The sequence below is a fragment of the Engystomops pustulosus genome, chromosome 6 (assembly GCF_040894005.1).
Source record: "Engystomops pustulosus chromosome 6, aEngPut4.maternal, whole genome shotgun sequence".
NCBI lineage: Eukaryota > Metazoa > Chordata > Amphibia > Anura > Leptodactylidae > Engystomops > Engystomops pustulosus.
This window is the reverse complement of record NC_092416.1, coordinates 59,685,190-59,702,657: the sequence shown is the minus strand read 5'-3', so window position 1 is coordinate 59,702,657 and position 17,468 is coordinate 59,685,190. Positions and strand designations below refer to the sequence as shown.

Here is a 17,468-nt window from a genome sequence, read left to right as displayed (position 1 = left end):
GTGGAAGTGTGTAAAGAGGTGTCCGACGATGAGGAGACACGGTTGTCAGACAGTGGGGAAGTTGTTGTCAGGGCAGGAAGTCCGAGGGGGGAGCAGACTGAGGGATCGGAGGATGATGAGGTGACAGACCCAAGCTGGGTTGAGAGGCCGGGTGAACACAGTGCTTCTGAGACGGAGGAGAGTCCTCGACCAGAACAGGTTGGAAGAGGCAGTGGTGGGGCCAGACGGAGAGGCAGGGCCAGAGCTGGTGCATCAGCGCCAAATGTGTCAACTAGTGAAGCTCCCGTGGCGAGGGCTCCTGCGGCGAGGGCTAGATCTTCAGAAGTCTGGAGGTTCTTTAAGGAAACACCGGATGACCGACGGACTGTGGTGTGCAACATTTGCCAAACCAGGCTCAGCAGGGGTTCCACCACTACTAGCTTAACTACCACCAGTATGCGCAGGCATATGAATGCTAAACACCCCACTCAGTGGCAACAAGCCCGTTCACCTCCGGCCGTGCACACCACTGCTCCTTCCCCTGTGTCAGCTGCTAGTCAGCCCCCTGCCCAGGACCCTGCCACAAAAACCCCATCGTCGCCTCCACGATCCTCCACAGCATCCACCAGCGTTCAGCTCTCCATACCCCAGACGCTGGAGCGGAAACGCAAATATAGTGCAACCCACCCGCACGCCCAAGCCCTTAATGTGCACATCTCCAGATTGCTTAGCCTGGAGATGCTGCCCTATAGGCTAGTAGAGACCGAGGCCTTTCGCAACCTCATGGCGGCGGCCGCCCCTCGGTATTCGGTCCCCAGCCGCCACTACTTTTCCCGATGTGCCGTCCCAGCCCTGCACCAGCACGTGTCAGACAACATCATCCGTGCCCTGACCAACGCCGTTTCTGACAAGGTCCACCTGACCACGGACACGTGGACGAGTGCTGCCGGGCAGGGCCACTATATATCGCTGACGGCACATTGGGTTAACTTGGTGGAGGCTGGGACCGAGTCTGACACTGGGGCTGCTCATATACTGCCGACGCCGAGGATTGCGGGGCCTACCTCGGTCCAGGTGTTTCAGGCCTACTATGCCTCCTCCTCCTCCCACCCCTCCTCCACCTCCTCCTCCGAACTACCATCCGTGGGCACGGCGCCATCAGTCGGTAGCTCTAGGCACAGCAGCAGTGCCGTCGCTAAGCGACAGCAGGCGGTGCTCAAACTGCTGAGCCTAGGCAACAAAAGGCACACCGCCCAAGAGCTATTACAGGGCATCACGGCGCAGACTGATCTGTGGCTGGCACCGCTGAACCTCAAGCCGGGAATGGTTGTGTGTGACAACGGCCGTAACCTGGTGGCGGCTCTGCAACTCGGCAGACTGACACATGTGCCATGCCTGGCCCATGTGTTAAATATGATAGTTCAGCGTTTCCTCAAGACATACCCCAATCTGTCTGATTTGCTCACGAAGGTGCGCCGCATCTGTGCGCATTTCAGGAAGTCCAGCCCAGATGCTGCCACTCTCAGGGCAGCGCAGCGCCGCCTCCAACTGCCCGCTCACCGACTGTTGTGCGACGTGCCCACGAGGTGGAATTCAACACTGACCATGTTATCCAGAGTTTACCAGCAGCGCCGAGCGATTGTAGACTGCCAGATGTCAACTTCCACCAGAACTGGTAGTCAGGTCAGTCAGCTTCCTCAAGTCTACAATGAGGAGTGGACGTGGATGTCTGATATCTGTCAGGTGCTGAGTAACTTTGAGGAGTCAACACAGATGGTCAGTGGCGATGCCGCCATCATCAGCCTCACCATCCCGCTGCTTGGCCTGTTGAAAAACTCTCTGGTCAGCATGAAGTCGGAAGCTTTGCGCTCGTCACAAGAGACAGGGGAAGAATATTCCCTTGTTGATAGCCAAAGCACCCTCAGGTCTGTTTCTCAGCGCATATCGGAGGAGGTGGAGGTGGAGGAGGATGAGGAGGAAGAGGAGGAGAATGTTGGTGAGACACAAGAGGGGACCATTGTTGAGTCCTTTACTGTTCAGCGTGTATGGGCAGAAGAAGAGGAGTTGGAGGAGTTGGAGGAGGAGGAAATGGACAGTCAGGCCAGTGAGGGGAGTGAATTCTTACGCGTTGGTACTCTGGCGCATATGGCAGATTTCATGCTAGGCTGCCTATCCCGTGACCCTCGCGTTCAAAGAATTTATTCCAGCACCGATTACTGGGTGTTCACTCTCCTGGACCCACGGTACAAGCAAAATCTTTCCACTCTCATCCCTGCAGAGGAAAGGAGTGTGAGAATGCATGAATACCAGCAGGCCCTGGTGCACAAGCTGAAACAGTATTTCCCTTCTGACAGCGCTAGCGGCAGAGTGCGTAGTTCTGCGGGACAAGTAGCGAGGGAGAGTAGGCGAGCAGGCAGCTTGTCCAGCACTGGCAAGGGTACGCTTTACAAGGCTTTTGCCAGCTTTATGTCACCCCAGCAAGACACTGTCACCTGTCCCCAGTCTCGGCAGAGTAGGGCTGATCTTTACAGAAAGATGGTGAGGGAGTACGTAGCTGACCATACCATCGTCCTAAATGATCACACAGCTCCCTACAACTACTGGGTTTCAAAGCTGGACATGTGGCACGAACTGGCGCTGTACGCCTTGGAGGTTCTTGCCTGCCCTGCCGCTAGCGTCTTGTCCGAGCGGGTTTTCAGTGCAGCTGGTGGCATCATCACCGATAAGCGTACACGCCTGTCGACTGACAGCGCTGACAGGCTGACGTTTATTAAAATGAATAAAGGCTGGATTTCTCAGAATTTCCAATCTCCACCAGGTGAAGGAAGCTCAACCTGAATAATTGATCCACTCCTCCTCCTCCTCATTTTCCTCCTTCTCCTCCTCTTTGTACAGTAAAGCAGAGGAAAATGGCTATTTTTTGACAGGGCCCACTGGCTCTTGCTATAGTACTTCATGCATTTAATTTTTCTGGAGGGCCACCTACCCGGTCCTCTGTTTGAAACAATTTTTGTGAGTGCCACATACAGGCACTCAATCTATTCCATTTTACTGCAGGGCCACCTACCTGCTCCTCTGGTTTGAAACATTTTTGGGACTGCCACATACAGGCACTCAATCTATTCCATTTTACTGGAGGGCCACCTACCTGCTCCTCTGGTTTGAAAAATTTTTGGGACTGCCACATACAGGCACTCAATCTATTCCATTTTACTGCAGGGCCACCTACCTGCTCCTCTGGTTTGAAACATTTTTGGGACTGCCACATACAGGCACTCAATCTATTCCATTTTACTGCAGGGCCACCTACCTGCTCCTCTGGTTTGAAACATTTTTGGGACTGCCACATACAGGCACTCAATCTATTCCATTTTACTGGAGGGCCACCTACCTGCTCCTCTGGTTTGAAAAATTTTTGGGACTGCCACATACAGGCACTCAATCTATTCCATTTTACTGCAGGGCCACCTACCTGCTCCTCTGGTTTGAAACATTTTTGGGACTGCCACATACAGGCACTCAATCTATTCCATTTTACTGGAGGGCCACCTACCTGCTCCTCTGGTTTGAAAAATGTTTGGGACTGCCACATACAGGCACTATCCAAATTAAATTGTCTCCATAGCAGCCTCCACACGTTGTCTCCATTGCTACCTCCAAAAGTCGTCCATATAGCTGCCTCCATACATCGTCCCTTTATCAAACGAGGTGTGTCAGGCAGAAATTTGGGTTGTTTTCATGGATTCCACATCAAAGTTGTTAACTTTGTCGCCACCCTGCTGTGTTATCCACAAAATATACTGGCAAACTTTTACCATTTAGGGATATTATTTCAGCGCTTCTTGCGCATCTGTTTACATTCCCCTCACCCGGCATATCCTAAACTTATAAGAACGCTACTACACTTGATCTTATACAAAAGGTTCTTAGAAGTGCTGTTTGGGGAGTAGCCTAGAGACAGGGGCTTGAATTGGCGAAAGCTCGCCTGGCAGCGGAGCGCCAGCTCCATGCGCATCATGCGCTTCTTGCGCATCTGTTTACATTCCCCTCACCCGGCATATCCTAAACTTATAAGAACGCTACTACACTTGATCTTATACAAAAGGTTCTTAGAAGTGCTGTTTGGGGAGTAGCCTAGAGACAGGGGCTTGAATTGGCGAAAGCTCGCCTGGCAGCGGAGCGCCAGCTCCATGCGCATCATGCGCTTCTTGCGCATCTGTTTACATTCCCCTCACCGGGCATATCCTAAACTTATAAGAACGCTACTACACTTGATCTTATACAAAAGGTTCTTAGAAGTGCTGTTTGGGGAGTAGCCTAGAGACAGGGGCTTGAATTGGCGAAAGCTCGCCTGGCAGCGGAGCGCCAGCTCCATGCGCATCATGCGCTTCTTGCGCATCTGTTTACATTCCCCTCACCCGCCATATCCCAAACTTATAAGAACGCTACTACACTTAACTTGGTGCAGGCTGGGACCGAGTCTGACCCTGGGGCTGGTCATATACTGCCGACGCAGAGAATTGCGGGGCCTACCTCGGTCCAGGTCTCAAAGGCCTACTATACCTCCTCCCACCCCTCCTCCACCTCCTCCTCCTCCGAATTACCATCCGTGGGCATGGCGCCATCAGTTGGTAGCTCTAGGCACAGCAGCAGTGCCGTCGCTAAGCGACAGCAGGCGGTGCTGAAACTGCTGAGCCTAGGCGATAAAAGGCACACCGCCCAAGAGCTATTACAGGGCATTCCACATCAAAGTTGTTAACTTTGTCGCCACCCTGCTGTGTAATCCACAAAATATACTTGCAAACTTTTACCATTTAGGGATATTATTTCAGCGCTTCTTGCGCATCTGTTTACATTCCCCTCACCCGCCATATCCTAAACTTATAAGAACGCTACTACACTTGATCTTATACAAAAGGTTCTTAGAAGTGCTGTTTGGGGAGTAGCCTAGAGACAGGGGCTTGGATTGGCAAAAGCTCGCCTGGCTGCAGAGCGCCAGCTCCATCCCAAGATCCAACTAACATAGTTGCAGCACCTTTAATCTACTACTAGTTCACTGCCTCCATAATAATAATAATAATAATCTTTATTTATATAGCGCCATCATATTCCGTAGCGCTTTACAAATCATAGGAAACAAATACAAATGTATTGTAACAGAGCACAACATTTGTATGGAACAACAGGAGTGAGGTCCCTGCTCGCCAGAGCTTACGGTTTATGAAGATGATGGGGTAACACGAGGTAAAAGAATATTTAACGGTCAAGCCATTCTTCTTAGGGAATAGAACAAAATATAATAAATGGAATTGCTGTCGCTTGAACCACTCAGCCGTCATCTTATATACCAGGTCCAGGGTGAATGGGACTGCAGAGAAGTCTGGTGCCTGTTGGTTGCTGGATAACAGATGGGAGGACGACACAGGACGGGTTAGTAGAAGAGTTAAAACTTCATGCAGTTAATGAGTGTTATAGGCTTGCCTAAAGAAATGGGTTTTAAGAGCACGTTTGAAACTTTGGAGGTTAGGTATTAGTCTGATAGTCCAGGGCAGAGCATTCCATAGAATTGGTGCAGCTCTAGAGAAGTCTTGGAGACGCGAGTGGGAGGTCCGCACTAGGGTAGAGGTTAATCTAAGATCACTGGCGGATCTAAGAGCACGGGTTGGGCGATAGACTGAGATAAGAGAGGAGAGGTAGGGGGGTGCAGCATTATACAGAGCTTTATGGATGAGGGTTATTATTATTTTAAACTGTATTCGAAAGGAGACTGGCAGCCAGTGCAGCGACTGGCATGAACTGTAAGCATACATGGTCCCCTTATCAAACGAGCTGTGTCAGGCAGAATTTTGGGTTGTTTTCATGGCTTCCATGTTAACTTTGTCGCCACCCTGCTGTGTAATCCACAAAATATACTGGCAAACTTTTATCATGTACCGATATTATTTGAGCGCTTCTTGCTCACCTCCTTTGGTTCCTCTCTGACACCCATTGGTTTGAAGCCTGAGTCCAATTAGGGTATGTCGCCATGCCACTCTCTAGCCTGCTGCCGCTGCCTCTGCCTCTGCATGCCGTCCCCTATAGTGTCAGGGTCAATTATTGGATGTTTTACATGCTATCTAGCTTCATTCTGTCACTCTGTCATGGCCATGCTGTTGCCCATAATTTCGGCATAATGGTGCGATTAAGCAGCCTCAGAGGCATCCATGCATGCTGCCCCTGCTGTTTCCTGTCCATTTCCGTGGTGTTTCCATCCTTTTCTGAGGTTCCCAGGTGTTTGGCCAAGCTTCCCTGTGCAGAGCCTTGGTCCCCTTGAAAAATGCTCGAGTCTCCCATTGACTTCAATGGGGTTCGTTATTCGAGACGAGCACTCGAGCATCGGGAAAAGTTCGTCTCGAATAACGAGTACCCGAGCATTTTAGTGTTCGCTCATCTCTAGATGCCACCACACTAAGCCATGAAAGAAACATCATCTGAAAGGTTAATCTGCTGCACAATATACTGGTAATGGTTAATTAGGTCAATTTATGATGATAGGTTCCCTTTTAAGGCTACAGTCACACGGTCGTATGGGGGACGTATATAAGGCCTACATATATAGCTGTATATATGTCCCCCATAGACGGCAATGGTCGCACGTCGCCGTACAGGAGCGGTACGGTGCAGCACACTTGTGACACCGTACCGTTCCCTAGTCTGTAAAAAGATAGGACATGTCCTATCTTTCCTTGGAATACGGAGCCGTGCGCCATACATCGCTATGGAGAGGGGCGAGGGTGAGCAGCGCTCATCCACTCCTCCTCTCCCTGCGCAGACATGTGCCCGCCATGCTATGGTACGATGGGCACACTGTTGTGTGAATGTAACCTAAGTGCAGGGCCTCACCTGGCAGTGGGTTGGCATGGATTTCAATGATCTTTTACACTTGTGGTGGCTCTGTTAATTTCATATTTGCCATAACTCTCTTTTTGAAAGAATAAACTCCAATTTGTACAATATATATCTAACCTTTCTATATCTAGGCAGGTGTTAAAAGTCAAAAAATATTCCCAGGCTTTATACTACACATACTGTGCTCAGAGTAGGCTCAGGGTGATATCCCCCAGGGCTTGCTATACTGAGGCAAGTTCTTCCAGAAATGAGACAGATGACTGAGCTCATAACCTTCAGATGACTGTAATTCTATGTTATCTATGAAAGCAGCAACAGTTCCTGAATTTCCAGTCACACAGTAGCGTCAGACGTGGCCCCAGGGTTGCCTTATTCTTGGTATTTTCCAACTGTTTTAGGGGTGATTTCACTAGATGTCATAGGCCAGAAGTTCTGTCTTGTGGACATGTTGTCCTCTTTTAAATGATGATGAGCTCATTATTGAAAGAACCCAAACAACCCACATTAGAAATTTTGCCAAGTGATATTTATGAAGGTGCAACCATGACAGTGAAAGGTTTGTGGTTACACCACAATTCTAGGTACATGGGTGGGCTGATAATAAAGATGGGGGGGAGTCAATACTTTCTGTCACTGTCTTATTAGGGTACCCCTATCTTTGAAATGGTGTTATTTTTATTTTAGTAATGACCTCTTCTCAGTGGCATGAATTAATATCATGGGAGAACTCACTTAAGCTTGCTGGGGGCACAATTTGTTATGTAAGTCATACTCAAGTATAGTTAAGCCTGGAGCATGACCTTACAATGTAGGCCTAGGTGCATGCATGGTGTAACACAACACTTACTTCCACCCGGGGGCTATAATCACAGTGACATGGAGCTGCTACATGACAAGCCCTTACCCCCCTTCATGACAGCAGGTTGCTAGAACTTTGGGTGGAACTTTCCCAGGTCTTGACATCCAGGCCATGTGTTGGAGCCCTGTGTCCTTTGTACAGAGCACACTCCCGACATCTGGGTAGGGTGGGGGGGGGGGTATTTCTTTATTGGCTACAGAAGCCGACTTCAGAAGCATGAATGAAAGTGGCTGTTGTCCTACGGTCTCAATGATTGGTTACTGAGTGTGGGAAAGCATGTGTTGGCTGCCACCCACACATTCACATGCAGAGGAAGGGGTATATATTGAACTTCACTTTCTGCCCCTGCAAGAACAATTCCAGTAGGGGAAATTCTATAAAAATGGAAGAAAACAGAACAATGCTCCACATATCTGAGGAATATACAGCACATAAACTCACCACAAAGGAGAAAACGAAGGTAAATCCCTGTTAATGCTCTTTTAAGCTATTTTTTGTGTCCTAGTAATTTTAGTGTTTCAGTTGCTAAAAAACATATTTTTCATTTCGGTTAGATGAGAAAGCCAATTGTGGAAAAGATGAGACGGGACCGCATAAATAGCAGCATTAACCAACTACGAAAACTTCTAGAACAAGAATTCCAGCTTCTCCAGCCAGACTCCAAGCCGGAAAAAGCCGACATCCTGGAAGTGGCAGTCATGTTCCTCAAACAGCAGCAGATATGCATCAGTGCAGGTATGTTTAACAACTCATAAAAGGTGCTAAAGTGAGTTAGAAAGGTTTTATAAGTTATCATCGCCCTCCAGTGGAGCTAAAGGATATGACACCACTATACTGCACTATATTGTATCATCATAATCACCTTCTAATAACAACAGCTTTTTATATGAGAATAACCAGCGTTATGTCAATGGCAAAAACTTTAAAGATAAAGGTTTCTACAGGTTTCTAAGGGTTTCTTCCCTGGCTGTTTGTGGCTTTACAGCTCAATGTAATACAACCCTATCTTCTAAGTGACTTGTACAAAAGCATGGTGCTGTTTTTGGAAGAAAGTTGTCCTGTTTGTTATAATACCTGTATGCAGGTATGGGCATACCAATTCTCTAACTTTTACAGTTTAGGTAGCAGACAGTAATGTAGGACTTGTCACTGCCATTCTCTGAAGGTTGCAACTAGTGTGTGTTTTTTTTTTTGCAATGTTTTTAATAGTTTGATGTTATTTTTCAGGAACTAAATTAGTTCATGCACCAGGTCACCAGGAATATAGACGTGGTTATTCCAAATGTCTTCATGAAGCCCTCTCTTATCTGTCAGCCCAACATCTGGGGCAGGAGACACATGTCAGATTACTGAATTACTTTCACCAACTGTTGGACCAGCCAAGAAACCTCAACTGCCTCCAGTCACCTCTGAAGACTATTACTGAGCAGAAAAAGCAGCATCAGCAGCCTCTCAGGGCCAAGTCATTGTGGAGACCCTGGTAGTAGATCTTAATGACTTTTGAAAGCCATATCACATTGATAAGTGGCTGGTAATTTTTCAAGGTTTTCTACTGACTGCCAGGACCAAACATGTCCTCCTTGTACCTTCCTGTTGGAAGATAAATGTGTGTCTGCTTCATGATGAAGAATAAATAAAGCACTTAATCCCTTAATCTTGATCCTTGAGGTCTCCAGCTGTTGCAAAACTACAAATTCTTGCATGACGTGATGGGCACCAGCGGCATTTATACTGGTGGGTGCATCTTTGCAGCAGCTGAAGAGCCACAGGTTGGACACTCATATCATTTATTAAGAGATATTTTACTGAGGTTGTCAATTGTAATCCAGAAAAGAGGTCCACTACAAACCTTCAGATTATGCAGATGTCGTTTGTGTTTAGTTGACAATTTGCTATGTTTTCCCTGCTTTGGCAACTTCCTAGAAGTGGGATCTCCCATGAGCTAATGATAATCTGAGCAAATTAAATAGAGGGGTGACTCAAAGTGAACCCCTTTTCTTACCTAGATGCACATTAACTATATGTTACAGTCTAGTACTTAGAATGCTTTTATTTAGCACTTAACTGCGGGACAATCCATTATCTATTCCTACAGACAAGTCCAATAACTTAAATAATTGGATTGCATATATGGGTGAGAACAGTTGCAGTCACCATATTGGAAAATGTAAAAAATTTTGTGTTACATTATTGAATGGCATAGACTTGCAAGCTGGAGGTGTACCGAAATATTTTCACTTAGGAACTAGAAGTGATGTTGGCACCCTTTATTGTTGCCCGTGGCAACAGTGTATTTACTATGTTCAATTTATTTTTAATTGAATTATGATATGCTCATTTTGCAATATAGTTTTTTTTAAATAGTATATCTTTTGTAATAAATGTGTATGAATGCCAGAGATCTTAATGATTATAAACAGTTTTAAATAAATGTTTATTTCTTTACATTAAATTTCTTACATTTTTAATTCTTTATTTTCCATCTTATGAATGCCAGCTAAAGGCTTTTCAGTAGTTGTAAAAATATAACTCCCAATATGACCATGATGGGAGTTGTAGATGCTAACAGAGTTTGGAGTTACATGTTTTATTATAGGTTGTAGGGTGAGGGATGGTGGGAGTATGAAAACTGCCACTGTACCTCTAACCCAACACTTTGGGGCACATTTCTGGGGCACGTTCTGTATGAATCCGGCACCCTCTGCAACTCCAACAGAGAGCACCACTTTTTTTTGGTGCACCTTTAACATGGTGTGCACGACACACTTCTGTCGGACTTTGCTTGTTAAATCTTGTGCACGGTCCAACTTTACGGAAAGTGTCCCTTAATTTGTGTCACATGATGACTAGTGCAGCTGTGCCACAAAAGGCTCGCATGTAAAACAAATGTGATGCGCACACTTCTCAAATACCAGAGCTAGCAGTGACCAATTTGACATGCTTTGTGCAGCGCTGCGTAATCTGTGTGCGCTATATAAATAAAGAATTATTATTATTATTATTTGTACCTAAATGAATGTGCAAAGTCCAACAGAAAATGGCGCACTGCCCTTAGTAAATGTGCCCCATTAAGTAAAGCAGATCCCTATTCATAAATGTCTTTCAAGACTTTCAAGAAGCCTATTGACATGATGATAACCAAACCAGTAGGTCTATTCAAAATGGAATAGACACAGATTGTCGCTGGGAAACTTATTTGCATATTCTTTACTCGAAACCCCAACATAGTATGAATGGCCTATAAGACTGAGAAGCCTGAAAAGGTGTCCGGCAAAAGAAATCCTCATCAGGCCCCCTGCAAACAAAATTGCTCAGTCTGTGCCCAATTCATGGGTTCGGACCAGCAAACAGGTTTTGGTTTTGTTTCGGCAGACCAGGCATGTTTGTGTGAAGGGATGATGATAAGAAAATCATAGACAAAATTTTGGGGGAGATATATCAGAAATGCCTGAGAGCAGAACTGCTCTTGTTGCTCATGGCAACCAATCAGATCTCAGTTTCCCGTAACTGATTATAAAATCAAAGCTGAGCTCTGATTGGTTGGCAAGAGCAGCTAGAACAGTTCTGCTCTCTGGCGCTTCTGATAAATTTCCCCTAATTACATCATCTCGCAGTCTGCAATACTGAGAGATCCTTCATGTTACAGCTCCCTTATGTGGCCTTGTGGTTGGTGAGTCATTTGGATTATGGAGTTATAGGCTCCCATTCTCCTCACAACATCTAACTGGTATTTAACAATTGGCAGGATCCCACCTCCGGGTCTGAATATTAAAGAACTATAGGTTAATCCATCTGATTTAAAGGAGTTGTACAATAAAAACCTAAACATGGCAGCCATAATTCACAACAGATCTACACCCATTCAATGCGCTGTGTGTGGTCTATAATGAATGAGGCTGAGCTGCAATAACAGACACAACCTGTACAGAGCGTGAACATACACATTTAAAGGGAACCTGTCATCAGGAGCCCATTATCTGGCTCCTCCATGTCCCCATAGAGAATATTGTACACATTTCCAAAGAGTATTATAGTAAAAGTGACTATTTTCGAAAAAAACAAACATAAGTTAGATGAAAGATTAACTTTCTGTATGCAGAGCTGTGTCCCTAGTCCCATGGGAGGGGCCCGTGACTAGTGGTCTCCCCCCGCCTTTGGGAAACTGCTCAGTCCTGCATCGATTTCAAATTTAAAAAATCTCCCATGTCCCCCAAATCTCATTCCCCTTCCTCCCTCAGGACGTCATACATGCCTTCCCCACTCCTCACTGGCCCCTCCCATGGGACTAGGGACATAGCTCTGTATACAGAAAGGTAAACTTTCATCTAACTAATCTTTTTTCAGAAAAAGCCAGTTTTACTATAAAAACCCTTTGGCAGTGTGTATACTCTTCTCTCTTCATGGGGGCATGGGAGAACCAAAAAAAGGGCTCCTGATGATCTCTTTAAGGTATTGTAATGCACTGCCAATGGTAACCTATGACAAATCATGTTTTGCATGGAGCAAAGTTTGCGTTTGCTAGCTCAGCTTTACCAGGATTTCATGGAATATAGCGCCATCTACTGGATAGTAAAAACAAAAAGCAGGATTAGGGAATAGGTTTACAAGAAAATATGACCATGTTGCATCAAACAAATATAATTCATTCAATAAGGAGATTGGTCCACACGCTGCTGTTACATGTTATGACAATATGATTGCATGTAGAATGCAACTATCTATGCATGGATGGGTGCAACGTGACATTGGAGTATTTGTGTTATGTGTTCAGACACAAATTTCCCTCAAAATGTGTTTAATCTATTGTAAAAATTTAGGGTTTTTTATATTTTAATATTTGATTTAAAACAAAGAACAAAAAACATCACTAAAAAAGATTAATATGTACAATATTTCAAACAGTGGCAATGACAAACTGCATGGAGGCCAAATTCTGGTTGCTGAGCTACAATGTAGTATTTGCAACGAATGACTTTTACACAGTTTGCTTTTTGTATCAAATTTTTGCAAAACAGGAAAATAAACTGTAGAGAATTGGAAAATATAAAATGTTTTTCTGAAAATCAAAGCTAAAAACAAGATGAGCTCTGTACAGGATTTAAAGGGGTATTCTCATCTGGGCATTCACATTTAATTAAATTCATTTGCCATATGCAAACATTTCTTCAATTGGATGTTATTAAAAAAAATGTTCCTGTGTGAAGATAATTTCTCATAAATGTAGTCATGTAGTCCCTTAGAAACGAGATGGCTTCCCCGGATACGACCACGTCACACTCTGGCAGCGGTGGCCAGACATGCGCTAATGAGCTCTGCCTGACCACCTGGATTCAGCGATCATTACTACAGGGCGGCTGTAGGACATGCAGTAACTCCCAGACATTTAATATTCAGAAACTTTTTGTTTCTTTGTGCAATCTCTCCAGCAGACGTGGCCGTAACCAAGGACACAGTCTTGTTTCTAAGGGATCATATGACTACATTTATGAGAAATTATCTTCACACAGGAACATTTTTTTTAATAACATCTAATTGAAGAAATGTTTATATATGGCATATTAATGAAACTGAATGCGAATGCCCAGATGAGAATACCCCTTTAAGCCTTAGGATGGATAAGAATATCTCCGTTCACTGACAGTAAGTAGAAATCTTAAAAATGGAAACTGAAACTCAAAGTTTATTAGAAAATGACTTCACTTAGAAACGAGATAGCTTCCTCGGATACGACCACCTCACATTTTGGTAGCGGTGGTCAGACATGTGCTATAGGAACATTTTTTTAAATAACATCCAATTGAAGAAATGTTCACATATGGCAAATGAATTCAATTAAATGTAAATGCCCAGATGGGAATACCCCTTTAAGGCTTTTTCTGCACAGCTAACACTGCTAATAGTCGCACAGCACTATTTCTGCTACTTCAATAATCTAGCATAAGCATAGAACTACTGCTGGAGAAACTCTGTGCAAATCCAGATTTATGACTTGATTTATGTAAACACAGTATATTACCGTATATACTCGAGTATAAGCTGACCTGAGTATAAGCCGAGACCCCTAATTTTACCACCAAAAACTGGGAAAACCTATTGACTCGAGTATAAGGGTGGGGTGGGAAATGCATTGATCACAGACCCCCCAGTATATAGCCAGCCTGCCCCCAGTAGTATACAGCCAGCCTGCCCCCTGTAGTATACAGCCTGCCCCCTGTAGTATACAGCCAGCCCAGCCTGCCCCAGTAGTATACAGCCAGCCCAGCCTGCCCCCAAAAGTATACAGCCAGCCTGCCCCCAGTAGTATAAAGCCAGCCCAGCCTGTCCCAAGTAGTATACAGCCAGCCTGCCCCCAGTAGTATACAGCCAGCCCAGCCTGCCCCCAAAAGTATACAACCAGCCCATCCTTCCCCCTGTAGTATACAGCCAGCCAAGCCTGCCCCCAGTAGTATACAGCCAGCCCAGTCTGCTCCCAGTAGTATACAGCCTGCCCCCTGTAGTATACAGCCAGCCCAGCCTGCCCCAGTAGTATACAGCCAGCCCAGCCTGTCCCCAAGTAGTATACAGCCAGCCTGCCCCCAGTAGTATAAAGCCAGCCCAGCCTGTCCCAAGTAGTATACAGCCAGCCCCCTGTAGTATACAGCCAGCCCAGCCTGCCCCAGTAGTATACAGCCAGCCCAGCCTGCCCCCAAGTAGTATACAGCCAGCCTGCCCCCAGTAGTATAAAGCAAGCCCAGCCTGTCCCAGTAGCCAGCCTGCCCCCTGTAGTATACAGCCTGCCCCCAGTATTATAAAGCCAGCCCAGCCTGTCCCAAGTAGTATACAGCCAGCCTGCCTCCAGTAGTATACAGCCAGCCCAGCCTGCCCCCAAAAGTATACAGCCAACCCATCCTTCCCCCTGTAGTATACAGCCAGCCAAGCCTGTCCCCAGTAGTATACAGCCAGCCCAGCCTATCCCCAGTAGTATAAAGCCATCCCAGCCTGCCCCCAGTAGTATACAGCCAGCCCAGTCTGCCCCCAGTAGTATACAGCCAGCCCAGCCTGCCCTCAGTAGGATACAGCCCAGCCCAGCCAGCCCACAGTAGTATACAGCCAGCCCAGCCTATCCCCAGAAGTATAAAGCCATCCCAGCCTGCCCCCAGAAGTATACAGCCAGCCCAGCCTGCCCCCAGTAGTATAGGGAGCCCAGCATTAAAATAAAAATAACCCTATATACTCGCCCTCGTGCGGCCCTAATGCACAGCGCGGCTCCCCCGATGTCAACGCGGGTCCTCTTCTGTCTTCTGACTTCTCCTGTCTTCTGTCTGCGGTAACATCCTGCAGGGTGTGGCCATGTTCTTCCCGGCCGGCACATAGTGTGATGTCAGCAGCGGCCGTGAAGAAACATGGCCGTGAAGAAACATGCAGGATGTTACCGAAGACAGAAGATGTCGGAAGACAGAAGAGGACCCGCGCTGACATCGGGGGAGCATGGATAAGAATATCTCCGTTCACTGACAGTAAGTAGAAATCTTAAAAATGGAAACTGAAACTCAAAGTTTATTAGAAAATGACTTCACTTAGAAACGAGATAGCTTCCTCGGATACGACCACCTCACATTTTGGTAGCGGTGGTCAGACATGTGCTATAGGAACATTTTTTTAAATAACATCCAATTGAAGAAATGTTCACATATGGCAAATGAATTCAATTAAATGTAAATGCCCAGATGGGAATACCCCTTTAAGGCTTTTTCTGCACAGCTAACACTGCTAATAGTCGCACAGCACTATTTCTGCTACTTCAATAATCTAGCATAAGCATAGAACTACTGCTGGAGAAACTCTGTGCAAATCCAGATTTATGACTTGATTTATGTAAACACAGTATATTACCGTATATACTCGAGTATAAGCTGACCTGAGTATAAGCCGAGACCCCTAATTTTACCACCAAAAACTGGGAAAACCTATTGACTCGAGTATAAGGGTGGGGTGGGAAATGCATTGATCACAGACCCCCCAGTATATAGCCAGCCTGCCCCCAGTAGTATACAGCCAGCCTGCCCCCTGTAGTATACAGCCTGCCCCCTGTAGTATACAGCCAGCCCAGCCTGCCCCAGTAGTATACAGCCAGCCCAGCCTGCCCCCAAAAGTATACAGCCAGCCTGCCCCCAGTAGTATAAAGCCAGCCCAGCCTGTCCCAAGTAGTATACAGCCAGCCTGCCCCCAGTAGTATACAGCCAGCCCAGCCTGCCCCCAAAAGTATACAACCAGCCCATCCTTCCCCCTATAGTATACAGCCAGCCAAGCCTGCCCCCAGTAGTATACAGCCAGCCCAGTCTGCTCCCAGTAGTATACAGCCTGCCCCCTGTAGTATACAGCCAGCCCAGCCTGCCCCAGTAGTATACAGCCAGCCCAGCCTGCCCCCAAGTAGTATACAGCCAGCCTGCCCCCAGTAGTATAAAGCCAGCCCAGCCTGTCCCAAGTAGTATACAGCCAGCCCCCTGTAGTATACAGCCAGCCCAGCCTGCCCCAGTAGTATACAGCCAGCCCAGCCTGCCCCCAAGTAGTATACAGCCAGCCTGCCCCCAGTAGTATAAAGCAAGCCCAGCCTGTCCCAGTAGCCAGCCTGCCCCCTGTAGTATACAGCCTGCCCCCAGTATTATAAAGCCAGCCCAGCCTGTCCCAAGTAGTATACAGCCAGCCTGCCTCCAGTAGTATACAGCCAGCCCAGCCTGCCCCCAAAAGTATACAGCCAACCCATCCTTCCCCCTGTAGTATACAGCCAGCCAAGCCTGTCCCCAGTAGTATACAGCCAGCCCAGCCTATCCCCAGTAGTATAAAGCCATCCCAGCCTGCCCCCAGTAGTATACAGCCAGCCCAGTCTGCCCCCAGTAGTATACAGCCAGCCCAGCCTGCCCTCAGTAGGATACAGCACAGCCCAGCCAGCCCACAGTAGTATACAGCCAGCCCAGCCTATCCCCAGAAGTATAAAGCCATCCCAGCCTGCCCCCAGAAGTATACAGCCAGCCCAGCCTGCCCCCAGTAGTATAGGGAGCCCAGCATTAAAATAAAAATAACCCTATATACTCACCCTCGTGTGGCCCTAATGCACAGCGCGGCTCCCCCGATGTCAGCGCGGGTCCTCTTCTGTCTTCTGACTTCTCCTGTCTTCTGTCTGCGGTAACATCCTGCAGGGTGTGGCCATGTTCTTCCCGGCCGGCACATAGTGTGACGTCAGCAGCGGCCGTGAAGAAACATGGCCGTGAAGAAACATGCAGGATGTTACCGAAGACAGAAGAAGTCGGAAGACAGAAGAGGACCCGCGCTGACATCGGGGGAGCAGCGCTGCGCATCGGGGCCGCCGGAGGGTGAGTATATAAGTTTTTTTTTAAGTGCTGGGCTGGCTGTATTGACTCGTGTATAAGCCGAGTTGCTGGAAAACTCGGCTTAAACACAAATATATACGGTACTTCTACCAGCAAAGCAAGTAGTCATAGAGCTTGATAGAACAGAAATGAAAGAACAGAAATGAACCATAATATAGAAAATGACAGAATTTATATATGTGAAATAGATAAATAGATTGGGGGGATTTAGGCTTATGATAAAGGCCACACCACCCTACAATGGTTACATCAAGAGGAACAGGCCTGGAGGTAGCATAGCCACAAAAATAATTGCAGTTTCTTGCAGTGCGCATGAAATTGAGATTACTTCAGTGCTTCTACACAAGAGCCTGATAAATCTCCCCCGTACTGTT

General features: G+C 46.7%; 1 protein-coding gene across 1 annotated transcript; it reads left to right on the top strand.

The window, feature by feature from the left end:
- Positions 1–8,089: 8,089 nt before the first annotated feature.
- LOC140135151 (transcription factor HES-5-like) lies at positions 8,090–10,121 on the top strand. The gene is made up of 3 exons (XM_072156268.1): positions 8,090–8,186; positions 8,281–8,461; positions 8,954–10,121. Exons 1-3 carry the CDS (start codon positions 8,109–8,111, stop codon positions 9,208–9,210), a joined length of 516 nt encoding a protein of 171 aa, XP_072012369.1. The 5' UTR covers positions 8,090–8,108; the 3' UTR covers positions 9,211–10,121.
- Positions 10,122–17,468: the final 7,347 nt, after the last annotated feature.

Coding starts and splice junctions, on each gene's coding strand:
- LOC140135151 (XM_072156268.1), top strand. CDS start 8,109: ATGGAAGAAAACAGAACAATGCTCCACATATCTGAGGAATATACAGCA. Junction 8,187..8,280: donor CCACAAAGGAGAAAACGAAG/GTAAATCCCTGT, acceptor CATTTCGGTTAG/ATGAGAAAGCCAATTGTGGA. Junction 8,462..8,953: donor GCAGATATGCATCAGTGCAG/GTATGTTTAACA, acceptor GTTATTTTTCAG/GAACTAAATTAGTTCATGCA.